The sequence below is a fragment of the Tenrec ecaudatus genome, chromosome 14 (assembly GCF_050624435.1).
Source record: "Tenrec ecaudatus isolate mTenEca1 chromosome 14, mTenEca1.hap1, whole genome shotgun sequence".
In the NCBI taxonomy this organism is placed as follows: domain Eukaryota; kingdom Metazoa; phylum Chordata; class Mammalia; order Afrosoricida; family Tenrecidae; genus Tenrec; species Tenrec ecaudatus.
This window is the reverse complement of record NC_134543.1, coordinates 117,376,025-117,389,632: the sequence shown is the minus strand read 5'-3', so window position 1 is coordinate 117,389,632 and position 13,608 is coordinate 117,376,025. Positions and strand designations below refer to the sequence as shown.

General features: G+C 44.1%; 1 protein-coding gene across 3 annotated transcripts in view; it reads left to right on the top strand.

Moving 5' to 3' along the window:
• Positions 1-5,285: 5,285 nt before the first annotated feature.
• RFX7 (regulatory factor X7) overlaps positions 5,286-13,608 on the top strand; it is a 92,400-nt gene continuing 84,077 nt past the window's right edge. Inside the window, exons 1-2 of one of the 3 annotated variants that reach the window (XM_075532162.1) lie at positions 5,286-5,710; positions 5,872-6,037. In XM_075532162.1, coding sequence (XP_075388277.1) covers positions 5,874-6,037 — 164 coding nt within the window. In that variant the 5' untranslated portion in view covers positions 5,286-5,710; positions 5,872-5,873. Of the gene's footprint in view, positions 6,038-13,608 lie in introns of all 3 variants that reach the window. The other 2 variants (XM_075532163.1, XM_075532161.1) reach the window with 2 other exon arrangements.

Below are 13,608 nucleotides of genomic sequence, written 5' to 3'. Positions count from 1 at the left end.
TCCCCCATCTTCACCCTTCCCTCCCCATTCTGTACCCTACTCCCATTTCTGTTTGAGGGGTTTATCTGACTTGGATTCTGTGTGTGTCGTGAGCTCTTATCTCTTATCTGAATTTGTGCACATGCTCCTGTCTAGCCAGAACTGAAAGGCAGGACTGGGGTCATGATGGTGGGGGTGGGGGGAGGTGAGGAAGCCTAAAAGAACCAGAGGAATATTGTGTGTTTCATCGGTGCTATACTGCACTCTGGTTGACTTATCCTTTCCTTGTGACCCTTCTGGATGTCCTATTGTTTACAGATGGGTTTTGGGTCTCTGCCTCCACTGCACCCCCTTGTTCTCAACAATATGTTTTTTTGTTTGTTTGGGGTCTTCTGGTTGGTGTCTGTTACCTGATTCCATTGACACTTCATGATCACACAGGCTGGTGTACTTCTTCAGTGTGGGCTTTGTTGCTTCTCTGCTAGATGGCTGCCTGTTTAATTTCAAGCCTTTAAGACCCCAGACGCTATATCTTTTACTAGTTGGGCACCATCAGCTTTCTTCACCACATTTGCTTATGCACCTATTTTGTCTTCAGTGTGTTGAGAGGGTGAGCATCACAGAATACCAGGTTGTTAGAACAAAGTGTTCTCTTGTGTTGAGGGAGGGTTTGAGCAGAGGCCCAAAGTCCGTCCACTTCCTCAATGTATTGCCATATAAATATATGTACATAGGCCAACACCTCTAGTTTTAGGAATTAATATATTTAGGTATGTAAACGCACAGCTCTGTTTATACCTCTATCCATAGCTTTGCTTCCTAGATCTTTCCTCTGTTTCCTTTTACCTTCCTCCTGTCCCACCATCATGCTCACCCTTCTTTAGCCTCTTAGTAATTCTTCTCAGAATTAGTTTGCTGTTGCTCCAACACCCTCAGGACCCCTACATCCTCCTCATTTTTACTTTTCATTCCCTAGTTGTTCCTCTGTCTATGGCATTGTTTGCTCACTGATTCTTTCCCTGCCTCCTCCTCCTCCCAGCAGGTCCCTTGGGAACTGTCAGTCTCATCGCTTTCTCCTCTGGCTTGCTCCCCATGCCTATTTTATGTAGCTAGGCAAAACAACAATAACGGAGACAAACCAAAAACAAAAGATTGAATAAAAAGAGAAAAACACCTAGCAAAAAAACGAAAAAGCATACATAATTCCAGGTCTGTCCGCTGACCTTTATGACTATATCCCCACTGGTCTTCGGGGTTTCTGGGAACTGCCCCTCCTAGCCCGAAGTCTATTTTGGTGGCTCCTCAGGGGTTTTGTGGCTTGGCTTTGGTCCCATTGCTGATCTGTTATGTTCCCTTCTTGGTTTGCCCCACTGTTTGTGTGGGTGAGTGGGTGGGGACTCCCTCCCTGCCTTGTGTCCCCAGTGTTGTCCTCTGTGTGGTAATGTACATATTTCTTAAATACCCACTCTGGAAATGTGTCCTGTGACTGGGGAAAAGAAAGCATGGTTTACCTGTGAGATGCTCACAACCCACCCGGTGAACTCTCTTTCTATCTGGGTAGCACTCCTGTGGTTTGCACAGTACTTGGCTTCTTGCTCTCTGACAGTGAGGTAAGTCGTTTTCAGCATTATCCTAGAGAGGGAAGTCAAATTAAGAAACAAAAAACTGCAGTCAAGTTGAATTCAACTCATGGTGGCCCCATGTGCTACAGAGTAAAAACTGCTTTGTGAGGTGTTTTTTGGATAGAAACTTTATGGAAGCAGTTTGCCACACCTTTTTTTCTGTGACGCCTCTGGGTACGTTTGAACCATCACCATTTCAGTTTCATCCTCCTGAGGCTTTTGAATTCCCAGGCCTTCGGATTCCAACACCAGTGCTTGTGTGTGAGAGTGTGCTTCTACTAGAGCCATATTTTTCAGATTTCTCTTCCTCGGGGTGGACAAATATACGCCCACATGCTGTGACATTCAGTGTTTTATCTTACATATTCATGTGAAGTATATTTGACCTTATTTCCTCCCGAATTAGATGAACACGCTGAGAAAGCGAGCCACACTGATTCTGAGGCGTTGAAGGTTTTAAGTAGAAGACCATCTACCCAGAAGGATACACATCAAACCACGGAAGCACCTGCTGCCTTTGCTCCGGGATCTTTGACTCTGGCTTGACTCTCTTACCCAAGATTGTCAGTAACTGCCGTCCGGTTGCTTTCAGGCCTCAGTTTCTCACAGTAACAAACGCCACTGTCGCGAGCTGAGCCGGGCAGGCCCGCCGCCGACGGCGCGCTGCGGCCGCACCACCACGAGGGGGCGGCTCGGGCTTCAGCCGCACTGCGCCCTCTAGTGGTGGCGCGGCCGCACGCCTCCTTTATGGAACCTATTAAAAACTCAAAAAAGTTGCACTCGGGAAGTCAGCCTGTGTGACACCCGGTAGCCAAGTTTTTTAAACGTCCTGGTCCTGGGCTTCCTTGTCTTAAGGCCTTGGGTAAGTCTCAGAGAAATTCTCTTCCGCCGATCAGCCTCCAACGCCCTGAGGGTCTCCCCGTTTCAGGGTGTCGTGACGTGGAATTCTCATTTCCTTCTGGTAAGGTTAAAAAAAAAAAAAGAGGACCTGAGGAATTTAAGAACATTAACTAATGCTTTTTTATTTACTGCACCTTCCCCGTGGATATGGACTCATACCTGCATGAAAAATATTTTGATAGTGTCAGCATGACTCACAGACTCTGGAATTAGACTCAAATTCTGGCTCCTGCATTACTGATTGGCTCGCTTTACAAATGTTATTGATCTGGAAGCTGGTGCAGTGGGTTCCGCGTTGGGTAACTGTAATGCCCACAGTTCCAACCCACCAGCGCCTCCTTGGGAGAAAGAGCAGACTTTCTGCCTCCACGTCTCCCAAAGAAGTACAGCTTTGGACACCCCATGGGGCAGTTCTTCTCTCAGCTACAGGGTCGCTATGAGTCGGAATCCATTTGAAGGCATTTAATTTTGAGTTTTTGAAGCTTCGATTTAATCTCTAAAATAGAATACGAGTCTATTCCTGGTCCACTCGTGTCTTTCAGCGTGTGCTCCATACGGTTCTAATGAAGTAGCCTTTTTGAAGCAGATAGCCAGGCCATTCTACTGAGGTGTTAATGGGTGAGTTTGACCCTCCATTCTTTCATTTAGTAGTTGTGTTTAACTGTTTACATTACCCAAGGAGTCTTAGAAAGAATTCAAAAGTTCACTGCCATCTAGACGATTCTGCCTCGTAAGCCTGGAGGACAGTGTCGAAACTCCCACTGTAGGTTTCTGAGATTGGAAGTCTTTACTGGAGTCTAAAGCCTCCTCTTTCTCCCAAGGAGCCGCTGGTGGTTTCAAACAGTGAACCTTGTGTTTAGCAACTCAACATGTAACTACACCCCCAGGAAGAATAATAGAACCTGCATTATACAGTTCCTGGGAAGGCGAACTAAGATCATACCTGGAAAGTACAATGCTGGTGCACGGAAAGTCTCCCCTAAACATTAACTATTTATAGTCTTCTTTGAAGCTTCGGTACAACACGCACAATATCTATAATTTGGCCCAAGTGACCTAATGGTAATCGTTGGGCTGCTAACCGTAGGGTCAGCAGTTCAAAACTACCAGCCATTCCTTGTGAGAAAGACAAGGCTTCCTACTTTCTTAAAGAGTTATGGTCTCGGACACGCAGGGCCAGTTCTACTCTGTCCTGTAGGGTCACTGTGATTGGGAATCAATAGTAATGAGTTTTTAGACACATAACACAAGAACACATGTGCAAAATGACTTTCACAAACAACCTATGGCTTCCCAAATGGGCTAAGCTAATAGTGACCTTAGGTTATGGTAAAGTGTAGTACAATCAGTGCAGTGGCTATTCAGAGCACAGTGGTGGTGAATCTAAAATCTCTGCGACAAGCCTGAGGGTACAGTGGGGCGAGGCAAGATGGTGCCAAGGCAAGGCACTGGACTGCCACTCCAAAGGCCAGCTAGGCCAAGCCAATCAGATTTACCACATCCTAGGAGTGTATAAGTGGCCGAGCCTTACAGCCCAGAGTCCAAGCACCTCAGCAAAATGGCCAGAGAATCTGACAGGTAGAAACCTGATGGAAACGAAGTCGGAAAGTTACAGCTCAGAGAAAGGTCAGCGCGAGTGTAGCAGCTGTTCCATCTGCTGCCAGAGGCCTTGGCTGTTGTCTTCCAGTCCAGACAGTTCAGGCCTCCCCGAGCAGCCCCACCTAGAAAATCCCAATCTTCTGCTCTTAAAGGGGACTTGCTGGTTTGTGGCAGGGAGTCTTCTTGGAAGGCAAAGCTCATGCGAGCCTGAATGGGAAAGCGAGAGAGGCGTGAGGAGGTCGGTGGGGGTGGGGGGTGCTTCCAACTCGACAGGAAGGCGCTTGTTGCTGGGACCTGAGCCTCCATGTTGTGAGTACACGTGCTTCTTTCAGAGGCAGGCAGGGGCCTGGCTTCCAGGGGACCCTGACAGGCTGCGACTTGAACCGTGCCTTCGAGCCCGGGTTGGAGTGGGAGCCACAGAGCGGAGGAGGGAGGGCATTTCTGAAAAGGGGGCGTGGTGGGAGGAAGAGGGGACCCGCGCGAGCCGAGGCGCGGAGGAAGAATGAATCTGCTGCGCGTGGAGGATGGCATGGAGACTTCGCTGATTGGAGCCGCGAGTGCTTACGGGGGGATGGACAGCGATGATTGGACGGCTACAGTGGGGCCAGATTTGGAGGGCTTCGAATGCCCCGCCGAGGCGCGCTCCACACGCACCCCGCTTGCGATTTCCCTTCCAGACCAAATTTACTCAAAGGGCGGCGAACGCCAATGGGTGTTCCCGGGGCTTTCTGGAAAAAGTCACGTTGATCCTCTCACCTGCTCCCGTGCTCATTCACACGGGAAGGGAAGTCACCCCGCACTTGGCAAGGAGGCGGGGGTGGGGGTGGGGAGGTGATGCTCACTGGGCTCTTCAGATACTCAAAAAGAAGGGAAAAAAAAAAGAAATCCCATTTCCACACCAACTGTTTCCTCTTCCCTAGCGAGTCCCCCTCTCCTGTCTGTCTGTCTGTCTGTCTGTCTGTCACAGCACCTCCCCCGCTTCTCGGCTTCCCACCCGCTCCGCCGGGCCGCCTCAGGGCTCCTCGGGCGCGTTTCCCGGGTCGGCTCGCGCCCGCGCGCGCGCCCCCGCGCTCCGCCCCGGCGCGCCCCCCGCGCGCCCCCCGGCGCAGCGCTCGTAACCCGCACGCGCTCGTACGCGGCGCTCCCCGCCCCCCCCGCCGCGGGGAGCGGTAGGTGTTGTGCCGTCTGCGCCGGGCCGCAGTGCGGCTGCGCGCACTGGGCTGCCTCCGGGGCTGGCAGGGCAGCGGCGGCCGCGGCGGCGGCGGCGGGGCCGGGAGCGAGCGGCGGCGAGGGGAGTGGCGCGGAGGCGAGCCTGGGCTGCAGCAGCGCCGGGCCCCCGCACCAGACAGCCCCGGGGCCACGCAAGAGGCCGGGCCGCCGAGACCCGCAGGGACTGTTCTCCTTGGACCGCGGGGGCAGCGCCTTCCCCCGCCTCGTCTTCCGACGCCCCCTGCGCACCCCCGAGCCGCTGACGGGAGGAGGCGGCGGGGGTCTGAGGGGCGCCGCCATGCCTCGCCCGCGGTGAAGCGCCCGGGCCGTGAGGGAGCCGCTCGGTCTCCCCGGTGATGTCCCCCAGGCGGCAGGCGAAAGCGACTCACTCGAGCCCTGGGGTAAAGGCCTAGTTTATTCAGCTTCCTTCCTCCTCCTCCTCCTCCTCTCCCCTTCCCCCTTCTACTCCTCTCCCCCCCCCCTCGGCCCTCCCCTCCCCGTCTCCTCCCGCACCCTTCCCCGCGCCCCCATCTTCCCTCCCTCCCTCCCACCCCTCCAGCAGCGATGGCAGAGGAACAACAACAGCCGCCGCCACCACAGCCGCCTGATGCCCATCAGCAGCTTTCCCCCAGCGCCCCCCACCCGGGGGTGGCCCTGCCAGCCCTGGTGCCCGGGCTGCCAGGGACAGAGGCCAGCGCGCTGCAACACAAGATCAAGAACTCCATCTGGTAAGAGGATCCTCCATCGCTGGGGTAAAAAGCCCAGCACATTTCTGCTGCAAAGGGGATGGGGGTGGGGGGCGGCGGCGGCTGGATGCATTCATTGACTGTGGCTTTCCAGAGGCGGGTGCATATTTATAGGACCACTGGAGGGGTGGAGACTTTGCATCAGCCCCTGGACTCCCTGGGTCCCCCCCCCAAAAAAAAAACCAAAACCTGTTACCCCCCCCTTCTCGATTGTGAGAGCACATCATAAACAAGAGATTTGTGTTTTTCACCTAGTGTAAGCGAAACATGGGGCGGAAGGCAGTCATGCTGCATTGATGGGAGCATGGATTGGGGACTAGGGAATGGAAAATGTGTTTACTCCTTTTTGCAGTCTTGGAGGAAGGAGGGGTGTATTGTGATTTTTCACCCAACAGACAATGTGTGTAGGGATATTAATATGCAGCACAAAACCTAATGTGCCTCTTCCTCTCAGTTGGTAACCCCTGCTGTTTCTGGAGGGTTGTGGGCTCCTTTATTCCAAGATTAAATTGCCCTTCTCCAGACACCGTAGACACTGCATTAATTGTGAATAAAGTGTCTTTTTTTAGAATGAGAATATTTTATTTGAACGTGGTGGTTGGCAGCATGGACTGATTTTTGAGAATCAAATAAGTGTCTTGCCACTGGATGCCTTTTTTAGAAACAGTAGATGAGATATCATTTGCTATTCCTGGGCTTTCTTGTATGAGAATTTCCAAGATTCCAGCGTTATATTGAACGCTCTTGCAGGCTGATGGCAACCTCTGTTTGAGTGGTTGAAAATACTGCTTTGAACATGAACTTGAATGCATTGTTCGGTGGGATTCTTCCCTGACACTTTTACAAAGTGTAGTCCTTTTTCAAAAATGGAAAGCCATGTTAGAATTTGTTGTAAGAGATTGCTTTTAGTAGACATTAAAAATTAGAATTTAAGTGTGGTGTAAACAAAGCTCAGATTTGAAAATGAAATCCTGCAGGTCTATCATTGAAAATGACTTCTGCCATATCAAAGCTCCATATTTTTATTGTATTCTAATCCTAAAAATTTTGCATATTTGTACCTTAAAAAAGCAGTTCCCATTTAATGCAAAGTTAAGGCTCGTGGAGTGATTTTCATTATTTTCTTGGCATGCATCCATGTTGTCATGATGCTAATATGAAGTAGGTCAATGCAGGCTTTAATAGTTTCATTCGACATAGTAGTTGGCAATTCAATAGCTTGCTTTCAGTCTTAAATTTAAACTGAAGTTTAGCTATTTTAGAGTAGCTTTTTGGGGGTGGGGGCTTTGACAAGGCATGTTCTGGCAACTTTGAATAGGTCAGATAAGTAAAATACTATCTGTGTGTTTATGTAAATGGCACTTATTCTTCAGGTGGACACCCCCCCCAACTCTGTTTAAAAGCTATAATTTAAGAGAAGCTTAATTTCCTGCTTACCTTCAGGGTTTCCACAAAACCAAAGTGTTACTTTTTTTTTTCTTACTAACTTAATGTAATTTGGTGTCCATGAGACTGAAGTAATTACCTTGCTTTCTGCATCTTTAAGAAAGGACACTCTAAAAGTTTAATAATGTGTGTTGTAGTATTGTGTGAACAATAGGGAAAAGGCACCTTCATTCCCACTTCTTAAACAAGAGTGAACTGAGAGGCAACTAGGCGAAGCATTTGAACAGTGATGATAGTGAAATGTTCTTTCTGATAGAGTATATGATTTCATTGTTCTCCCATTGATAATTTATATTTACACACCCATTGCGTTTTTCACACCCATTGCATTTTAAATGCAGTGGCTTTAATCTAGAAATACTTTTCCTGAAGTAGAGTGGACTTCAGTTTTTGGCACTTGCTCTAAAACAAGAATGGATGGGCAATAAACATCTTGATCCCCAAATATGCAATTTTATATATTTATATTTTAATGGAATATGAATTATTAGCATTTTCAACACTGGAAATGCTATTTGCAAAAAATGTTTTCATATTTATACTGTTATGCTTTCTGCTCCTCAAGACTAGGTTTATATTATTCATCAAGTGACAATATAAATAAAACATCTTGAAGTGGGAAAATTCCTTTATTATTTTATCCTAAGATATGGAATATCTCTATTAAATTAAAACATTTTGAAGCGATAAGATTACAACTCTTTGAGTAGCTCATTTTACATATTTTGAGGCAATACCGTTTTACCAAATATGTTGCTGTTGTTGTTAACCAGGAATTGGTTCCAACTCATAACATACTTATGAACAGTATGAAACACTGCCAAGTCCTGCATCATCCTCACGGTTGTTGCTATGTTTCAGTTCATTATTGCAGCCCCTGACCGTGTCAGTCCATTTGGTGGAGGTTCTTCCTCTTTTTTACTGACCTCCCCAACATGCCCATCTCCAGGGACTGGTCCTTCCTAGCAACATGTCCCGAGTACACAAGGAAGATCTTGCCATTCTCGTTTCTAAGATATTTTAACATCTGATTTGTTCAGGGAGATTATTAATTTTATAGTACTTTCTATATCATCCTTTGGTACTGCTATTAATTTTTAATCACATTAGAAGGAAATGTGGCATTTAAAAATTAACAGATGGGTTTTGCATTTAGCTTGATCACAGTTTTTAAATTACTCGACTTGTGGGTTACAAACAAGTCTGTACATGTCCTCCTACAGGACAAATATAGTATGTGGTGTAGGCCTTTAGCTGGACAATGAGACACTTATTATCTTAGTTAATAACTAATTTATTCTGTTTATTATGCAATCTGATAAAAGTATGTCCATTGTAATTTCAAGCATTAAGTTTGTCTTTGAAAAAGAAGAGATTAAGTATTCAAAGTAGAAGCCATGGCACTGTACTGAGATAGGAAATACTATTCCTGAAGAGTTGGAATGTAATACATTTTTAAGGTGTTTCTAGGAAAACAGCTTGATAACTCTTGTAATATTAGTATAATCTATTTTTTCATACCTTGAACGTAAGCCCAGCTTAAGCAGCAATGGGCTCAAACATAACTTACAACTGTGAGGATGGCACAGGACCAGACAGTGTTGCAATCTGTTGTACATGAATAAATAAGGTCGCTATGAGTCGGAACCAACTTGGCGTCAGTTAACAACAGGCAGCTCAGGTTAACAAGCCTGTACCTTTCCTGACCACCCTCATTCCCACACTCCCAGACCTCACTGAGGAACCTCATTTATAGAGGTATGTTTAATACTGAATATCTTCTGAGAAGGAGCCCATTTGCCATCATGCGATTGAGATCTGTTCCTGCTAACCTCAAGTTGGTAGTTCAAACCCACCTTGGGAAAAAGAGCAGACTTTCCGTTACTGTAAAGAATTACAGTCGTCTTGGAAACCCTAGGGAGCTCCATTCTGCTCTGCTGTAAAGGGTCATTATGATGATGCCATCAACCAGCCTGCTGGCAGTGGATTTGGTTTGCTTGGTGTATCACAGAAGAATGTTATTTGTCTTTTATGAACAGCACTGTAACAAACATCTTTATTTAAGGAGAGAAAACTAGTAGCCCAGACCTTTATCCAAAAAAGACTCATAAAACCTAAAACAAAGCCATAACCTACCTTCTGAAACACTTCTTAGACTTACATTTAGGTAATCTCTCTGTTACTTGAAAAAGAATGTCAAAGTAAGTTTTCCCTTCCTTTTGTGTCCCAGTATTTTCGTCGTAAAAACACTTAAAAAGAAAGAATATTAATTTCATTTAGACTGAAAGATTGCGCTTTTCTCTCCTTTAAAAGCAGTTTTTCGCTTCTTTTATAGTAGTTTTATTAGAAGTCCTTATAGAGAACATTTACTATGCAAAAAAGAAAAACAGACAAATATTGTATATACTATACAAAAAAGACATATAACGAAAGAAAAAAGACAATAAACTTTTATCTAGAAGTTCAGAAGAAATCAAATGTGTTGTAGAAAATATCCTAATTACTTACTCCACAGACAAATTCAGGGATCAAAAATAAATCCGTTAACAATCGCTATTTTTGTTTCTGTAACTTGCTCATTTCCTTTTAAGCTTTCTTAAAACCGTCTTAGACGATGTCTCCATTTTAGGAAAAGATGTAAACTGAATGAAGGAAAGCTATCAGATTTCCTGATCCCGATTTTTCAGACCCTAGAAGTAGCACAGTTCCTTTTCTTTATCATTTCTGTAAGGCTTGTTGTGCCAGTAAGTCCGTTCCAATTCATGGTGACCCTACAGGGCAGAGTAGAAATGTCCCATAGGATTTCCACAGTTGACGTCTGTAGAAGAACAGATTGGTACATCTTTCGCTCCTGGGGTGGCTGGTGGGTTTGAAGCGCTCACCTCACCTTTTGGTTAACAGCCAAGCACATTAACCAATGCGATATCAAGGCTCCTTCTAGAAGACATGCAGATTTCGGAATTGTTTAGATTTATAATCAAAGAATACATATATATGTATATGGACCATTTTAGGTCTATATAAATTCTAGTATTAAGCAAAATTGCGTAATTTTGTTTACTTTTTTTTTTTTAGTGACAGTAAACATCTCTTGTTTGCATCTTAGTTGTAGTGACCAGTGTGTGGTGATCCATAGGTTTACATAGCGATGCGATGTTAGTCCCGAGTTTCACCCCAAACCCTAGAATGCAGTAGCTCTTGTTATATCCATGGTTACGGCTCAGGACATTTAACAACTCTGAGAAACAATTGTTATTCCTTTAGTTGAAATAGGAGCTATTAATTAGATAGCTTATTACTTTAGAAATAATTTTAACCATAAGTCTATGATCATCCTTTTTGCTTTTAAAATGGAGAATGAGCAGTACATTCATTGACATTTGTATATTTTTGGCTAATTGGTTGACATCCCACCTACCCTGAGTTCAGCCTGTCTCCTATGCCAAAAACACAAAAAAGTATAAGATAGTTTTTGCTCATTCACATCTACGCCAGCTGATAGTTGTGTCCTAGACATTAGGTATTTCTGATGCAAGAAAGGAGGCAGTTACTTCCTCTCCTATGGTTTGAAGCTGATAACATTGTCTTCCTTACTGGTTAAAGAGACAGGCTGAGCAACTTCAAGGCCCTTGATATTTAGCTTGGTTTCGCTTATATACGACCACTTTGTCAGGACTGTGGTAGCTTGAGTCTTGCTCTGATTCTGGAAACGAGTCACCTGTATTTCAACTATCCACAGGGTCACCCAAGGTGAACAGGTTTCAGCAGTTTCCATACTGAGATCAGACAAGAAGAAGGAATAGGCTGTCCCCTTCTGAGGGATTAGCTGCTGAAAACCTTGTGAATAACAGCAGAACATTGTCGGATAGGGTGCTGAAAGATGAAATAGGCCGTCCGCTCCTAGGAAGGATATAATGCTCAGTAAAGTAGAAGGTCAGTGAAAAACAATACCTTCAACAAGGTAGATTGCCATAGTGGCTGCACCCATGTGCTGGCACACAGCCTTCCTTGATGGTGCGGGTGGCCCAGGTCCAGGACACTCTTTAGTTCCGCTATACGTAAGGTCGTTATGAGTTGGAATCTACTCAGTGACACCTAACGGTAACAGGTTATTTTTTATGTCTGATTATATTAGTGCAATATATACAATTAATAAACCATTAGGCTCTTCCCCTTGGAAAGCATCTTGAATGATGGTGTGTGCAAACTTGCTTTGGATTCTGCCTCACTAGTAGTTGGTGTACATGAGGAAATGAGCTTCAACATTGTAGAAAAGACAGAAATACCTATTTTTTAAAAAGATATACTTTGACCAAAAAACAACATCAAATCAGTTTCTATATTTGAAAAAATGTACATAAAATCTACAAATGGATATAATTAAAATTGTCCTTTAAGTGAATTTGAATACTCTAAGCAAGAATAGTATGTAACTACTTAAACAGATAGTGTAAGGGTTTGATTATGTGAGATTCAGCCTTCAAATATTTACTGAATATGTATTACATTTAGAATGTTTTTAAAGATGATTATGTAATTGTTCGTTGGGGAAGTTTACTAGCTGCTAGTTGAGAGATTATACTGGGAAAGAGATTTGTGTCTTTTCTTTATAGAGAAGTGCTCAGTACTTATAAATTCTTATGTATGAATCTTTTTATAGTAAGAATGTAATATTTAAAGACAGTGGTGAATATTATGATAAAATTAATTATGTAAATAAGAAAGGTACACATTATTTTCAGAAGGATTTAGTGTAAGGTTGAGTTTCACAACTTTTTTATCTAGGTTAGACCTGTTAATGGGCAAGCCTGACAGAATGTTTTTTATGTATTATAAATTAGATGATTACTCCACATATTGACCAAGCTAGATCACTGGAAAATGGGACAACCCTTTTTACTCATACTTATCCAGTGCCTCCTCCATCAGTCTTCCTACCATTAGCCTTTTAATTGCTTTCTCTTCTACCTTCTAGGAGATTCTGAGAGTTGAGGTTAAAGATGAGCAGCCTGGGCCAGTAGGAGGAATAATAATTCTCCTCGGGGCAGGATGATAAAATAAGGAACAATAAACTTTAAGGACTTTAATGCCATTGCTTGCTGACTATGAGATTCAGACAGTGTTTGATCTTAACCTATGAGTAAAAAATTCAAGACATTTGGTTTCCCTTTTTTGATATTCTATAAATTGTATGTGTGTTTTGGCATTTACTTTATTCAGAGTGAAATACAATCTCCTCCAGATAGTCTTACTTAGGAAAATATTTATCTAAGTCCATTTGTTTTCTGAACCAACTCACTAAATGACACCTAACAACATTTATTTTCTGAGTTTGGGTAGTAAGTGTTCACATAGAGACGGATACCTTTGCACATTCCAAAGGATTGGCAAATTGATGTGAATTTGCAGCCTAAATTTGATTGATTAGTGATGCCTGTCAAGACCATGGGCCTGAAAAGGGATGGTAAGCAGCCCGGCCCCTGGCTCCCCTTTTCTCTGTGAAATTACTTTTAGTACTTGAAGCTCTTTATAAGTAAAGTATCAGAATATTGGTTGTCTTGAAGGGTAAGAGTTGCTAGGATACACACTAACACAGAGAGCACTTGGGTTTGTGTTTTTCTTTCTGGGCTGTATTTAAATTTTTCTGTGGTTTTCCTGCTTTGATCACTTGGTGCTGCCAAGTAGCTACAAGATGAGAATGAGAGGATTACTGTAGTAAGTGGCTATTTCAATTTGGACTATAATTTCATTACCTTGTTGCTCTGCTCTACCTGAGCTGGCCCTTTACCTTAAAACCCCTTCTTTTCTACTGATAAAAGCATTAAGAGCCAACTCATAAACCCCGCCTTTGTGAAACTGTCCATATTTTGGGGAAACAATGATTTGAGTTGTGTAAATTACTTTTTTCCGAGTAATTTGGATAGGTCTTATCTGAGATGAGTTCGTATTAGTGAATTTTTACTGAGTGTAAATAAAACAGACTGGTTTTCCAATATGTACAAATCATAGGAGTTCAATGAGTGATCACAACGGTAAATAAAAAAGTATTACTACACAATCATAGAATCCTTTAAACAAAAGCATCAAAATGTGAATTAATGCTTCTC